The sequence below is a fragment of the Pseudonaja textilis genome, chromosome 3 (genome assembly GCF_049901715.1).
Source record: "Pseudonaja textilis isolate UNSWEBS1 chromosome 3, rPseTex1.2, whole genome shotgun sequence".
Taxonomy (NCBI): Eukaryota; Metazoa; Chordata; class Lepidosauria; order Squamata; family Elapidae; genus Pseudonaja; species Pseudonaja textilis.
In genome coordinates this window covers 134,914,897-134,929,357 of record NC_141992.1, presented here as the reverse complement: position 1 = coordinate 134,929,357, position 14,461 = coordinate 134,914,897, and the positions used below count along the sequence as shown (strand labels likewise).

Sequence of the window (14,461 nt, the reverse complement as noted above, 5' to 3'; positions counted from 1 at the left end):
GACTGCTATATAGCCCAGGGAGACAATCCACTGAATGAATGAACTTTGGATCCTAAATTGCATTCAGCATCCCTGGAGAATATCTTGTTTTGGGGCCTATAGCAAACAAGACTACCACCAACAATACATTTATATTTAATTGGAGAGTTGGGACTGTTTTGCCCAATAAATGGACATTGACAGTAGGCAAGCTATCCAGAACAGGGCATGCTCTAATGTTTGGCATATGATACAGCTATTTTAAGTAGCAGATGCTGGCAAGGACAGTTGCCATCCCAATGCAGTTCTGCTTAATGCTTTTCCTAGCTGTTTTTCCTCTGTGTGTTGGGGAGCAGAATTTGGTGTTTCTTGTGGTTAACCCAGATCCCTTCAGCTCAAGTAAAGTGGAAGATGTGGTTCTATTTTTAGTCCAGCCAGCTTCTGTATATTGAAGGGAAGAGCAGGTGCCAATTTGCCCTTCTTCTCAGGTGGCCAAATGTTTTGGCTAGTTCTGCTGCAGTGGGTTTTTTTTTAAAAAAAGTGTCTTGATGGACAGGTACCCTTATTGCCAAAATGAGTGAAAAGTCACCTGTATGGTCATGCAACGGAAATCATGCTGTTGTGATGACCAGCAATGTTAGTTTTCAAGATGTGCTATAAATTATTTTGATTGCACTTATGATCTATGTGTCAATGTGTGAATTGATGCCATGAAATGACATCTCAATAGGAGCTGAGCAAACCTCCAAGTCTGGAATTCTGCCTTTAGTCGCAGAACAAGGTGTGGTATATTTGGCCAAGGGACCATATTTGTCTTGGCTAGTCTCAAGCAGTATAGACCAAGGGGTCTTCAAACTTGACAACTTTAAGACTTGTGGACTTCAACTCCCATAATTCCTCCTCCAGTCATGGTAGCTCAGGAATTCTGGGAGTTGAAGTCCACAAGTCTTAAACTTGCCAAGTTTGAAGACCCTTGGTATAGACTCTCCCCTGGTTTTTATGCTACTAACAATCACAAAATATAACAGCAGATCATTTCCTTTAGTCCACACATTGCCTATATTGATCCTGATGATCATTGTCAGTTTAAGAATTTACATTATTATTATTTTAATGCCAGAGCCACAAGGAGGTTGAGGTAGGCTTTAGTTTGTAGGTTTCTGATTATTTTTTCTTAATTCAAATTTAGGTCTTAGCCTAACATCTTTTTTCTCCACTAGAGATGGGGGGAAAGAATCACAAACAGATTTGGGTGGTTTGTCACCAATGTTTGGAGATATGTTCTTGGGGATTTGGGGAGGCACCTGTGAGTTATCTACTCATAAGTAATGAAGAAGGCCGTCACCCCCTCCAATTTCTGTAGCATCTAAAGAAAGGAACATAATCAGGAAGAACTTTGGTTGCATTATTTTACATTTTTCTATTTTGTCATGGGCCATTTTCACTAAAACAAGATCATTTCCTATGGTGGTTAAGAAAAAGCTACTTTTTATAAAATCCTGCACGTTTTGATGTAACCACTACTCCCACACAAGCTGCCTTATGAAAACCAGACTTTCCTATGAAAAGAGTTTTCTGGCAGCAATTAGTCTGGCTTTCCTTAACAGAAATCTTTGTAATGTCATTCAGAACAGAAGGGCGGGGGATGAAATCTCCAAGATAATTCTGATTACCCAATGTTTGGTGTATATGTGTGTGTGACTACAAGAAAAACAAAATAAAATGTTAACATGCTATTTCTGAGCTGCAAAATACTCCAATTTTTCCAGTGACTGGGAACCTGCTGAAGTATTTCCATGGACAGATTGTTTCAGTGAGAGTAAGCTTGTACATTTAATATGAGGGAATCATGTTTAAAGGCATTAGCATATATTCAGAGTCCAAAAAGTATTTCATGTGGTTTACCAAAGCCATTTAGCCTAACCCTAGCTGTATTGAATAAAGGAGGCATAATTATAGAACATTTGAGCTAAAAAGACTTCTAGTGGCAAATGCATTTGAACACTGCAGTTCCCCCCCAGCCCACCAAACAGCTGTTATGCCACTTCCTTTTGTTGGGAGGTACAAGATGACAGGCAAGGGGAGATGGATTGGAAGATATTACAGCTTCTTTTCTTCCCTTTCCTTAAAAAAATACAAAGCTTGTAACTTCCCATAAAGGAAAAAATAAAACATTCAACACAAATGAACTCCAGTCAAGTCCTGATTATACATAAAAAGCAGAGTTGCCAACTGTCCAAGCAGTACCTTAGTTGAGTTTTAACCACAGACATGAACTCCAGGAATTAAAGAGATAAAGCTATTCCCAGCAGGTTTTTAATACTTCCCCCTTGCAATTACTGAGAGTCATGTTGCTGCTACAGGCAAAGTTTTAGGGATCAATTAAAAACCCAGTTTCTAACTATTATGTTTTAAAATGGAGATAGAGATTCCCAAACACTTAAAGTGGCAACCTTCACTCTATCAGGTGGAAATAAACATGTACACCCACATCTGCTTTGCACAGCTATATGTGAAGTGCAAGGTTCTATTGAATCACACACTTGTTCTGTGGGGAAGATTGAATGCATAATTATTCATATAAACACAGTCTGGTTATTTTTGAGTTGGGTCCATTATGAAGATTGGCCTGATTTCAAAAGCTGGACCAGTAAAGAATATTTGTAGCACAGCATTGAAATGAAGGGGTCTTTGGTGCTCTCTGAGTTTGGTTGTTTTCTTGCAGACGTTTCATTACCCAAACTAGGTAACATCATCAGTATTAAAGCAAGCACTGATTATGTTACCTAGTTTGGGCAATGAAACGTCTGCAAGAAAACAACCAAGCTCAGAGAGCACCAAAAACTGTCAAATTTCTGGCGAGAGTCAAATATTTTTAACTTCCCTTCCAGTTCACCAACAATAAGTGAGGGGGGAAGAATAAAATATCAGAGAAAAAAGAAAGTAGATGACCATGCCCAGTTTTGGCCTTTGGCTTGACATGTTACTGGTCTGGGACCTGACATTCCCAATACCTGGTCCCTGATACGTGATTCTGGGGGAACATAGTCACTACAGGAAAGTTTCAGTCCTGGCTTAATCTGATCCTTCTCTCAAAAGGATAATCAACACATCTGTTTTTCAAACTAAACCTCTCCAGGTGTACCAGACTATCAGCTTTATTCTCAGCCCCTTTGCCTGTCACCTTCATTGGGCAGGGAAGGAACAAATGTCACTCACATTGCCAGCCCAGGGCTAACCTGAGCCAACCTGCAGGACCAGCTGAATGCAGAACAAACTATGTTATGCTGGGCCCAAATGTGGCTGGAAACTCTAAAGGAGAGGTCTCCAACCGCGGCCATTTTAAGACTTGTGAACTTCAATTCCACAAGCCTTAAAGTGGCTGAGGTTGGAGACCCCTGCTCCAAAGGATTCTCCATCGTTGGCATGGGGAAGGAGGGAAATTGAAGGATCTCCAACTGCTTCCTTTGCAAGTGGCCTGGCGGTCTGGATCCCAGCGCTTCTACCGAAGGGATCCCCTGGCCTGGCCCTGATCCAGGAGAGGAGCGACTGTGGTTTGCAAGCAGAACTCCAGTCAAGGCAAACTTCCTGATGCGTTTTGATGGGAGGGGTGGAACCTTGGATGCTGTGCTCCCAGATATGCGCCCTGTGGAGGGGAGTCCTTTCCATATAAATGTGCAACTTTATTTATTCGTAATCATTTTACGCGCACACACACCTACACGGCAAATAATGTGTTTACGGGATTGCGCCACGGGCTCCCACTTGATCTTGGAAACAGCTCTTGAAAGGCGAGGGTCGTTTTCCTTGGCAGCAATTCCGCCCTCCCTAGGAGAAAGCACCGCCCACATCCACGTTGCAGGTATAAAAGTAGGAGGACGCTTTTCACCAAAACATAAAGACTTTATTTATAAAGTCTTAGCCTTAGAGACTTGACTCTTGTCTTATGCACTCCACCCTCCGGAAACTAAGCGGGCTTTCCTTCCAAAGAAATAAGCAGGGGGTTTAAACCGCTCTCCCAACCGCTTCCCCTGTTAGCCGCTTTACCACAAGAACCTCGGACGCTCAGATTCTTCTACAATCGTGTTTAAAAATTCCTGATAGCGTCTTCGCTTTTTATTAGGAAAACAACAACAACACGTCCTATATCTTCTGTGCTTGAGGAGAGAGTAATGCCCAGGATCGGCGCTGGGAATTTCTTCATATGTGTCACTGTATTTCGGCATCATTCAGACAGGCAGCTTTCCTTAAAACTTGGAATTCTTGGAATTAAGTCCAGAGCGTTGGAATCATTTTTAAATCGACTGGCTTAGCTTCGGAGGAAGTTTCTGAAGAAACTCCTTCGAAGTCAGTGGGCAGAAGGAAATAACTGGAAAAGTTCAGACTTTTGAGTCTTTGAGTCTGTTCTATTTCCTCTAATCCATACTAGCCTATATAGACCAATGCTTCTCAACTACGCTGGGGAATTCTCCCAGTTGAAGCCCACCCGTCTTAAAACTGTGGAGGTTGAGAAACACTATCCATGTAGTAGGCTATTCTTTGAAGGAATGGCCACTTAACTGCAAATATTTGGGAGTGATGTTATTTGTTGAATAGGGCTATCTGCTGATAATCTGAGTTAGTTTGTCTGGAATACAATTGTTTGGGCCTGATTAAATACTAGCTGTTGCCTGGATCTATAGTTTTGAACCCAGTAGGTTAAAATTTTTTAAATGTTTAAATAAAATTAGGAAAGAATTTGTTAGGCAATTTAGGTATTTTGCAGGGGAGGTACTTTTATTTCACTGACCGCTGCCTGGACCAGTCCTTGACAATTCTTGGTGAGATTTTCAGTAGTGAATAGAATAACAGAATTGGAAGGTGATCTTGGAGGTCTTTTAGTCAAACCCTCTGCTCAGGCAGGAACCCCTATACATTTCAGACAATTTGTTGTCTAATCTCTTCTTAAAAACGTAGTGTTAGAACGCTCAAAACTTTTGAAGGCAAGCTGTTCCACTGAGTCATTGTTCTGCCAGGAAATGTCTCCTTAGTTCTAGGTTTTTTCTCTCCTTGATGAGTTGCCACCCATTGCTTCTTTTCTTGTCCTCAGGGGCTTTGGAGAATAGCTTGACTCCCTCTTCTTTGTGGCAACCCCTGAGATATTGGAACACTGCTATCATGTCACACCTAGTCCTTCTTTTCATTACACGAGACATACCCAATTCCAGCAACAGTTCTTTATATGTTTTAGTCTCCAGTTCTCTAATCCCACTGTCTTCTTGACAGAGAGTGGGTTACCCCCAATTTACAAAGGTTTCTAGCAAGATGTCTTTAACAACTACATCAAACTGTCTAATGGTAGCTAACTACTCTTTAAAACAAATCTTCAAAATGCACATATAATTCATAATTTTTAAAATTTTAAACAAATTGATGAGTTGTTGTTGCCTTGCTTGTTGTTTAGACACAAAGTTAGGGCCAACCATTCCCACTGAATACATAAAACTGCATTAGGCTTACTTTACATCATACGCTTACACTTTCCACCGTCAGTCAGGTTGCATGCATTCGGACAATACACTGAACTCTAATTTAATCACATGCACTGGAGATGTACAATAGGATATGCTAAAATGGCTATAGTATGGTTGCAAACACAGCTCAGTGATTTCACTGGAAACGTGCAGTACTGCAAATAGAGGTATCTTCAAGATGTTATCAAATGCCAAAGTGATGGCCAGGATGGGGCAATTAGTTCTTTATGTGGGTTGAACTGTGGATACCTGATTGCAGAGTTACAGCCACAATTGTAGGAGGCAGAAAGATCTGGAATCATCATCATCATCATCATCATCAAAGGAAGTTGGCTTGTTTTGTTCTTCCTTGCCTCAGTAGAACAACCTACCATTTATATGGAGTTCATCTTTAAAACAATGAATGAGGGATTCATAGGGCTGCAAATTGAGTTGACCAGAAGCAGAAAATGGCAAGAGTTGTACTCCTATACATGGGTGGGTGGGGGACTTGGTTGGAGAAGGTGACTTTTATTTTTTTTAACTTTCCAGTCATCATTGTCATACACTTGGGATTTTATTTTCTTAGAAAAAAAGTTGTCTGTCCTTCAGATCCTCTGCTTTAGAGGCATGGATAAAGCAACGTCAGCATAAGGTGAGGGGACCATTCTATTCATGATAGATATACTTTTTAAGGTAGGTTTAAAATGATACCACAAACTCCACATGAGTTAACTACTTTTTAGTCTTGTGTGTTTAATGTATGCGGCTCCTGAAACTATGGCGTGGCTCAGTTGTGGTAACTTGTGATGACTGAATGACTTGACTAAATCACGATTCAATTAAGCAGAGATTACAGTGCCATGTGAACGCAGCTTCTAGGAGCAGGATGTAGTAGGTGGTAGGGACGAGGCAAACCCAACTTTGCAACCCAGCCAATAACGGATTTCTGGAAATTGTCTTTTTTTCCAGTTGTTGTGAGCCAAGAGTCCCTGGAGAACAGGACTGGTCAATCCAAACATTAATATGCCTTTAAAAAAAAAAAGGCGGGGATCTTGCGTTTCTACGGTATTCCGATTCTGTGTTGATAAACCAATTTTGCCAAGGCACAATCAACGGAGTGGATCTAAAGTTTAAATCTTCGAATAACTTCATTGTCCCTTTAAATGTACACTAATCGGCATCGATTAAAATGATTTTTCTTGCCCCCCCCCTCCCCCCCCCACCACGTAGCCCGGAAACTCGGGGACTTAAAGCTGTGTGTCTCCAAGAAACGGCCCAGAGTTTGGCAGGCCCGCCTTGTTTGTTACCCAGGGCCGCCAGAGCAAATTCCATCCGGGACGTCCCTCGGAAAAGTGCCGGAGCCTCGTCCTCTTTCCCAGCTGCTCGCTGCCCTTTTGGAAGAAGGAAAAAAGAGAAAGGGGAGGGGGGGGGGAAGGCGAAGGCCGATTTTATGAGCCGGGAGGGAGGCGTGTGCCGGGCGCGGAGGTTTCTTTGAAAAGTTTTACGGCGAAGAAAGGAGGGGAAGGGAGGGGCGGGCGGGCGGGCGAGAGTTAATAATGTCTCGCTCAATTAATAAACATGGCAATTTCACACCCCAAAGAGAAGGCCATTATCCCCTCCCAAGCGCTTAGCGGCGCCGACACAAAAGGGGTCACGGCGCAGCTGCAGCAGCCCGGGTGCTATTAAAGGAGGGAGGCTGCTGAGCGCGGCCCGCTTGCCGTTTCCCCAGCCCTCCAGGCGAAGTTTGGCTGCAGGCGCAGCCGGTGCCACCCCGTGATAAAGGGCTTACTCGGCACCTGAATGGAGGGGGGCCAGGCTTCCCCGGAGAAAGCAATCGCCGGGGTCTGCCTGCCTTCCCTCCCTCTCCCTCCCCAGCGCCAATTCGTCGCCTGCCTTCTCCCCCCCGCCCCAACTTTTGATCGTTAGGATATGGGAGACTGGGGAGGTTGTTTTTTGGGGGGTGGTAGTGGTGGCCAAATAAAAAAATCCGGCGTAATCTCTTAAACGCGTGGCGCTGGGAGGAAGTTTGCCCTCCTTGCCTCCGCGGTGGATTGCAGCCCCAAAGACAAAGGGTCGCGTCTTCGAACTGCCCGGCTTCTCTTCCCGATGCTCTCTGAAAGGGTTGCAAGGACGGCTCTCCCAAATTCCCAACCGGGGCAGGTTGGGACGGTTTGGTAGAGTAGGCTGGGGCAGGAGCATGTGATAAGGAAGGGAGGAGGGAGGAAGGAGTGAGGGAGGAAGGAGGGATTGAGGGAGGAGGAAGGAAGGAGTGAGGAAGGAGGAAGGGAGGAAGAAGGGGAGTGAGGGAGGAAGGAAGGAGTGAGGGAGGGAGGGAGGAAGGAAGGTTGGAAGGTTATGTGCTGAGTTGAGAGGGAGGTGATCCCCTAATGTCAAAGCAGCTAACCTTCCTCCAGAGTGCAGCAAAGTGTGAGTCTAGGAAATGGAGGTGTACATTTGATTAACTGGTTTGTAGCTCTTCCCTAATGGCATATATAAGGAGAGATTCAACCTGGAAATAAAGGAGAAATTTTCTGACAGTGAGAGTAACCGACCAATGGAAACAGCTTGCCTTCAGAAGTTGTGGGAGCTTCCAAGAAGAGACTGGACTGCCATCTGTCAGAAATGGTGTAGGTAGGGTGTGTGGGGGGGATTGGACTAGATGGCCTACAAGGTCCCTTCCACCTCTGTTAATCTGTAAAAAAATATCTTTTTATCTTTTAGATGCCGCAGAATCAGCTGCAGTCCTGGAAAATGAATATCCAGCTTCCCGACAGCAAAGTTGGACTGAGCTCAGTGGGATGTGGGTCTGAGTTGACAAGTTAACCAATTGTCTTGTTATCCAGAGAAACTCGGAGGGCTTTGCTGTTCATCTCTTTCTCTCTAATACTAATCCAGAAAATGAAAAGAAATCCTTTTGGATGGAACCTATTTGAATGATCTTTGGGCGTGTACAATGTGTCCTTAGTTACTTGTTCAATATTCATAGTAAGCTTGTCTTCTTAAAGCTGAGTGATCCAAGAAATCTACCTGGGACCTTACGTTCTGCATATTTTTTATCAGTGATGGGCAACCTGTGATGCTTAAGATGGGAGACTCCAATCAGTGTTGGTCAGTGTTCAAAAATTGAGGGAAATCTTCCTTAAATCTACTAGGTGGCCGTATGTTCATATATCCCCAGTATTTATTAAAGGATTCACTCTTATACAGAAATCTCATGGACTAAGTTATTGGAACTTCCTTTCAAGTTGACACAAGTAGGATTATCCTGTAAATACCTGATTAGTTTTAATGGGTCCTTCAGGTATGTTGGAATCAAATGGCCAATTGAATTGCTATTTTTTTTCTCCGCAAGGATGTTGTCTTTGGCTTCTACTAGATGCCATGGCTTCCCATAATGCACAGCTAAGTTCCTTTAATGATCAGTGTCCTAAACTCACCTCCCTTTGGTATAATCTCAATGTATACACCAGTGGCCCCCAATCTTTTTGGGAACCAGGGACCTGGTTTCCCCTCCCCCCCCCATGGGGAGCCTGGTTTTATGAGCTACCTAGATCCCACACATGAGCAGATGAAGCTTTGCTTGCTTGGGTGGCCAGGTTCCCAACAGTGTCTGTGGCCCTGGGGTTGGGGACCCCTTGTGTATACCTTCCATAAAAATCCAAAAACCAAAATGAGCACAAATGAATAAAGAAAACAATACAGTGAAAATGTGGCAAAGGTGGATTTATTGTAGCAATGTAATTAAAATATTCACATCCCACCTGGGCTCTATCTGTACCCCTCAAGGGAGGTATATCTCTTTAATAATTTAATGCTTTAATGGAGGGAGGGTGTTGTGCGGCACTGATAGAATTCAGTTATGTATAAGCCATATCGGTGATCTGCAGCAGTGCAGCTTTGAAGCATAGAGACTACAGAGTCCTCGCTTACTGATCATTCAAAGTCATAATTGAAGCATAGAGATTATAGAGAGTCCTTGCTTACAGAGCATTCAAAGTCATAATGGTGCTGAAAAAGGTGGTTTATGATCAATCCTTGAAGTGGCAGCTGTCACTGTGTCATCACATTCTCGTGACTTGAGCAATTGACAACAGGCGAACGTTTATGACAATCACATCATCCCATGGTCTCTCTGTCAGAGAAGATCTGGATTCCAGAAACCTTTGCTGGATCTTCTACAACTTAACACATTGCAGGTAGTCCTCCACTTAACAACCGTTTTTTTAAGTGACCGAAGTTACAATGGGACTGAAAATTGTGGCTTATGATCATTTCTCACAGGACTGTTGCAGCATCCCCATGGCCACATGATCCAAATTCAGATCAGTGGTGGGATTCAAATTTTTTTACTTCCAGTTCTGTGGGCATGGCTTGGGTGTGGCAGGGGAAGGATACTGTAAAATCTCCATTCAGAGGTGGTATTCTCCAAACGACTCAAAATTTCTGCTACCGGTTCTCCGGAACTGGTCAGAACCTGCTGAATACCACCTCTGATTCAGATGCTTGGCAACTGGTTCATATTTACGATGGTTGCAATATCCTGGGATCATGTGATCACCTTTTGCAACCCTTTGATCAGAGAAGTCAATGGCGAAGTCAGATTTGCTTAATAACTTACTAATTTAACAACCGCAGTGATTCATTTAACATGTGGCAGGAAAGGTTGTAAAAATTGCCTTTACAAATATTTTGGCTTGGCAACAGAAATTTTGGACTCAATTGTGCTCATAAGTTGAAGACTACCTGTATAATAGTAGGCCCAGACCTGTAGTCTAGTAACCCCACTATAAGGAGCTCCCACTTTTCAGGGGGGAAATAAAAGAACGGTTACATAAATTGCAATTATCTGATGGGCCAGCACTGTTGAGATATGAATGCCAAGCAGGTAGGGCTGAAATGCTGCTTCATTCTGGCCTGCTTCCTCGCTGTCACAAGCTGATCCGAGGCTAGATTTGCCCAAGCGTATACTGCCTTAAAAACAGATAAAGTCGTTTTGTTGAAAGCTGCTTTTAAATGCTGCGTTGAACATCTTAGTTAATATTTCCCTGGATCAGAAAATAATTTAACTCACTGACTGTCCTCACTGTCTCGTTCCCTACTCCCGCTGTATTTGGGGCTCAAAGGAAACATGGGGTGGGGAGGGGGGTGAGGGAGAAAGAAAGAAGCGTAATTACATTTTAAGAAAGTGAACACCAGTTAGGCATTTCGATGGCTTAACAATAAACATGGCCGACAGCCAGAGTTGGAAATGAAGTTCCAGTAGGCAGGGCCAGACTACCCACCCCCTGCGCTGACTCAGCATCTTCCCAAAATTATTTTGTTAAAATTATTCCCCTCCTTCCCTCCCTGTCAGCTTTCTAGAATCAGTTGAAGTCGGCTTTTCAATTGACATGGTTGTTTCCTGAGTGTAGCATCGTTTGAACCAGGGTTCCCCTGGATTACAAGAGAAATAAGTGGAACAAGCAAACGGAGGAAGTGTGCGGCATGTGTTCTCACTTCCTATTGACATGCGAAAGAGGGAGGGCCCAGAAAAAGGAAAAGGAAGCACGCTTCTTGCCTTTTCTCCTACACCCAGGTTGTTTCAGCAGCCAGTCAGAGGAAGGATTTGCCCTTTGCCTGTTCATGCTTTCAGCACCTGTCACCTGGAGAAGCTGTGACTCCACATGCCCCTGAGCAGTGGTTTCACAGTTGGGCCACATTCTTCCTGCCGCTCATGAGCGTTGATTTCCTCACTTCTTTCCAAACTCTCTTTTTCCTTTGAAGCAACCTGGCCAGCCACCACCACCACCCATTTGAAACAAACCTCATTGTGAGGAACTGACCCTCACGGGTTTCTGAACCGGTGGAAGAATGCAAATGTTTACTTCAGTTTAATGTACAAGAAAGTGTAGAAGAAAACAACGCTGCACATACATTTCTGGAAGAAAGGGTTTCAATTGTGCTGTGGCTTAATCTTAGCTATACCTCTCTGATGTAATAAAAATGCCTCAAATTGGTTTTGGTAGGACTTCTTTCAACTGAAAGCTCTACCCAAAAGACTCTTTCAAACTTTTGGATAGGGCACAATTGACTTTATTTACTTCCAGGCTGGGGCGGGGCGGGGGGGCGGCGGCGTGGGAACCTGACGCATGTAGTTATAAGTTCTATATTTATAAAGAATGCAGCTGGGGAAAAAAACAATCAAAACAGAGACAAATTATATTTGTACTTGTAAATACCCCTAGATATTAATTAAACCAATTAAATATAAATAGCACCTTACAGCATTGTGGTCTGCTATTTGCTGTGTGTGTGGGGGTATGTTAACTGTTGTCCTTTAAATACAGGCATGTTATGTAAGGAAACATAAAGTATATCTAAGTACCAGAATACTTCTGTTTAATATAAATACCATGTGCTGTTAAAATATGCAGGGATTTACCATTTTTTCTTCTGACAACTCTGTAACAGTTGCCTATTATGCACAATTGAAACTTGTGAAACTTCCATGCCTGCCAGGCTTGAATTTCCATGTTAGGGAAATCTCAGCAATGTGAGGGAGAAGCGGGGAGAAGAGGAGGAGGAAGAGCAAAAGAGAACGAGTGAGGCTCTCAGGAGTGGAACAACCCACCATCAAAAGAAGAGTGGCCCCTGGTCTTGGGATGACGACTAACTACAGGTAGTCCTTGACTTGCAACACTTCATTTAGTGATCACTTAACAGTGGCATTGAAAAAAGTGGCATATGACTGTTTTTCACATGGATGATGGGTGCAGCATCCCCTGGTCCTACGATCAAAAATCAGATGCCACTGACTCATATTTATGATTGCAGTGTCCTAGGGTCATGTGCAGTGGTGGGATTCAAGTTTTTTTTACTACCAGTTCTCTGGGCGTGGCTTGGTGGGCGTGGCAGGGGAAGGATACTGCAAAATCCCATTCCCTCCCCACCCCACTAACCTGCTTTCCAGTTCTGTTCTCCTATGCAGGGCAACAAAAGAAGACCCAGCCAATCAGCTGGTACTCAGGAGGCAGAGAATAGATGCGGGCAGGGCCAGTCAGAGGTGACATTTTCTGGTTCTCTGAACTACTCAAAATTTCTGCTACCGGTTCTCCAGAACTGGTCAGAATACCAGAACTGCTGAATACCACCTCTGGTTATGTGATCACCTTTTGTGACCTTTTTACAAGCCAAGTCAGAATCCAGATTCACTTAACGACAGTTTTACTAACTTGACACCTGCAGTGATTCATTTAACAACTCTGGCAGGAAGGTTGTAACATAGAGGCAAAGTTCACTTCACAACTGTCTCACTTAGCAATAGGCATTTTGGGCTCAATGGTGATCGTAAGTCTAAGACTACCTATACCTCCTAAATACTCCTAAATACTTTATATGATTTAATCCAGTGGTCCACAACCCTTTGGACACCAGGGACCAGTTCCATGGAGAAAGGTCCTTCTGTGAACTGGAGGAAGGCATGGTTTTGTGTGCTGCCTGCATTCCATGGATGGGGCTTCGCTTGTTTGCGTGGCCTGGTTGTTGTCATGTCATGGACCAGTGACTGTGTGAAGGGCAGATTCTTCATACAATTGTGTCTTAATTTTGCATTCTCCAGATCCGTTGGATACAATTACCCTACTTTTAGGACGCCACGAGCAGCTCTTCCAATTCTCCTGATGCATTGAATTATATAGCTGTAATTCAGAATTTCTGGGGAAGTGGGCACTAGATCGGAGAACGTTGCTCTAACCAATTTTCCCCCAGTCTGAGCTTCAATAGGGCTTTTCTTCTACAGAGCAGCAGATGAAATTTGGGGCAAGACCACACCTGTCAGCTATAAAGTATAGTCAGAATGACTGTAGGTGTGCCTTAAGCCTTCCTGAAATGGTATTTGCATATTTCATAAGGGGTTTATGCTGGGTAAACATTTTAATTAGAGCTATTCAGTGAAACTCCAATGTATTTTTTCCATTCAGTCATAGTTTAGACTCCATTTGCGTATATGTGAAACTAGGACATTGTCCCAATTTTCCTGTCTTTATTCGGGAACTATATTTGCCATATTACTGTTCATTTCTCCAATTTGGAGAATACATGCTTTCTGTTATTTTTAATGCTTTTGTTTAGGAGCTAGCAATGCTGGAAGCCCCCTACATTTCAATAAGCTTCATAGTCATCAGCTGAACAAATGATTGGCTTGACTGCTGAAATTACCTGATTCAATTTTATTTTGCACGGGAATAGCCAAGTTCCCATTAAAAGCAAAAGTTACGCAGCCTTGTAAAATGGCTGATAAGCCAAAAAAATATACATGAACCTTCCAAGCAAGAGAGTTCAACTTCAAATAGTTCATTTAAAAAAAATATGTGAATTAACCTTTTCTTTTACAGGGATAAAAGATAAACAATATAAAGAAAAGTTAAAGAGAAAAGATAAAAAGTGTAGAAAACAATACAACTTGAAGAAAACAGAAAATTAAAGAAGCAACTTCCAATCTTCTTAAAGCAGTTACAAACTTACTGCCATTTCTTCCTCCTTAACATTATATAACATAGTCCCCCTCCATCCCATATCCAACCCATTTTAATCAGCAAATCTAGAAATAATCATTTTTTTCCCCCTATTTTCAGCAAAAAGTCTATAAAAGGTTTCTACATTTTATAAAAGTGCTTATTATTCTTTCCCTGACTAAACAGATCATTTTTGCCATTGCTACAAATTCTACCATCTTCACAATCCAAAACTCATTGTGGGATTCCAACATTTCTCTTTAGTTGTTCATGTAATAATCTTGCTGGAGTGAATATAAATAAAATCAATCTTCTATGAGTGGCAAACATTCTAATTGGCTATTCCTAAGTCCCATTTTTTTTTAAAGCTGGTGTCATCTTTAGAATTCTTTGCATCATCATATACTGTATATTTGTGTCCGTTTTTAGTTTTTAGTTTTGCTTTTTTCACAAGTCTACCATTTGTGGTAAATATCCCTTCATGGTTTTTCACAT

The 14,461-nt window shown here is 42.7% G+C and overlaps 1 protein-coding gene across 2 annotated transcripts in view; it reads left to right on the top strand.

Moving 5' to 3' along the window:
• The window catches only part of TFAP2A (transcription factor AP-2 alpha), a 53,441-nt gene extending 42,905 nt beyond the window's left edge, over positions 1-10,536 (top strand). For both annotated transcript variants that reach the window (XM_087930834.1, XM_087930833.1), the window contains one exon: positions 8,196-10,536. In XM_087930834.1, the coding sequence (XP_087786960.1) occupies positions 8,196-8,229 (34 nt within the window). In that variant the 3' untranslated portion in view covers positions 8,230-10,536. The remainder of the gene's footprint in view (positions 1-8,195) is intronic.
• The last annotated feature ends 3,925 nt before the right edge of the window (positions 10,537-14,461 follow it).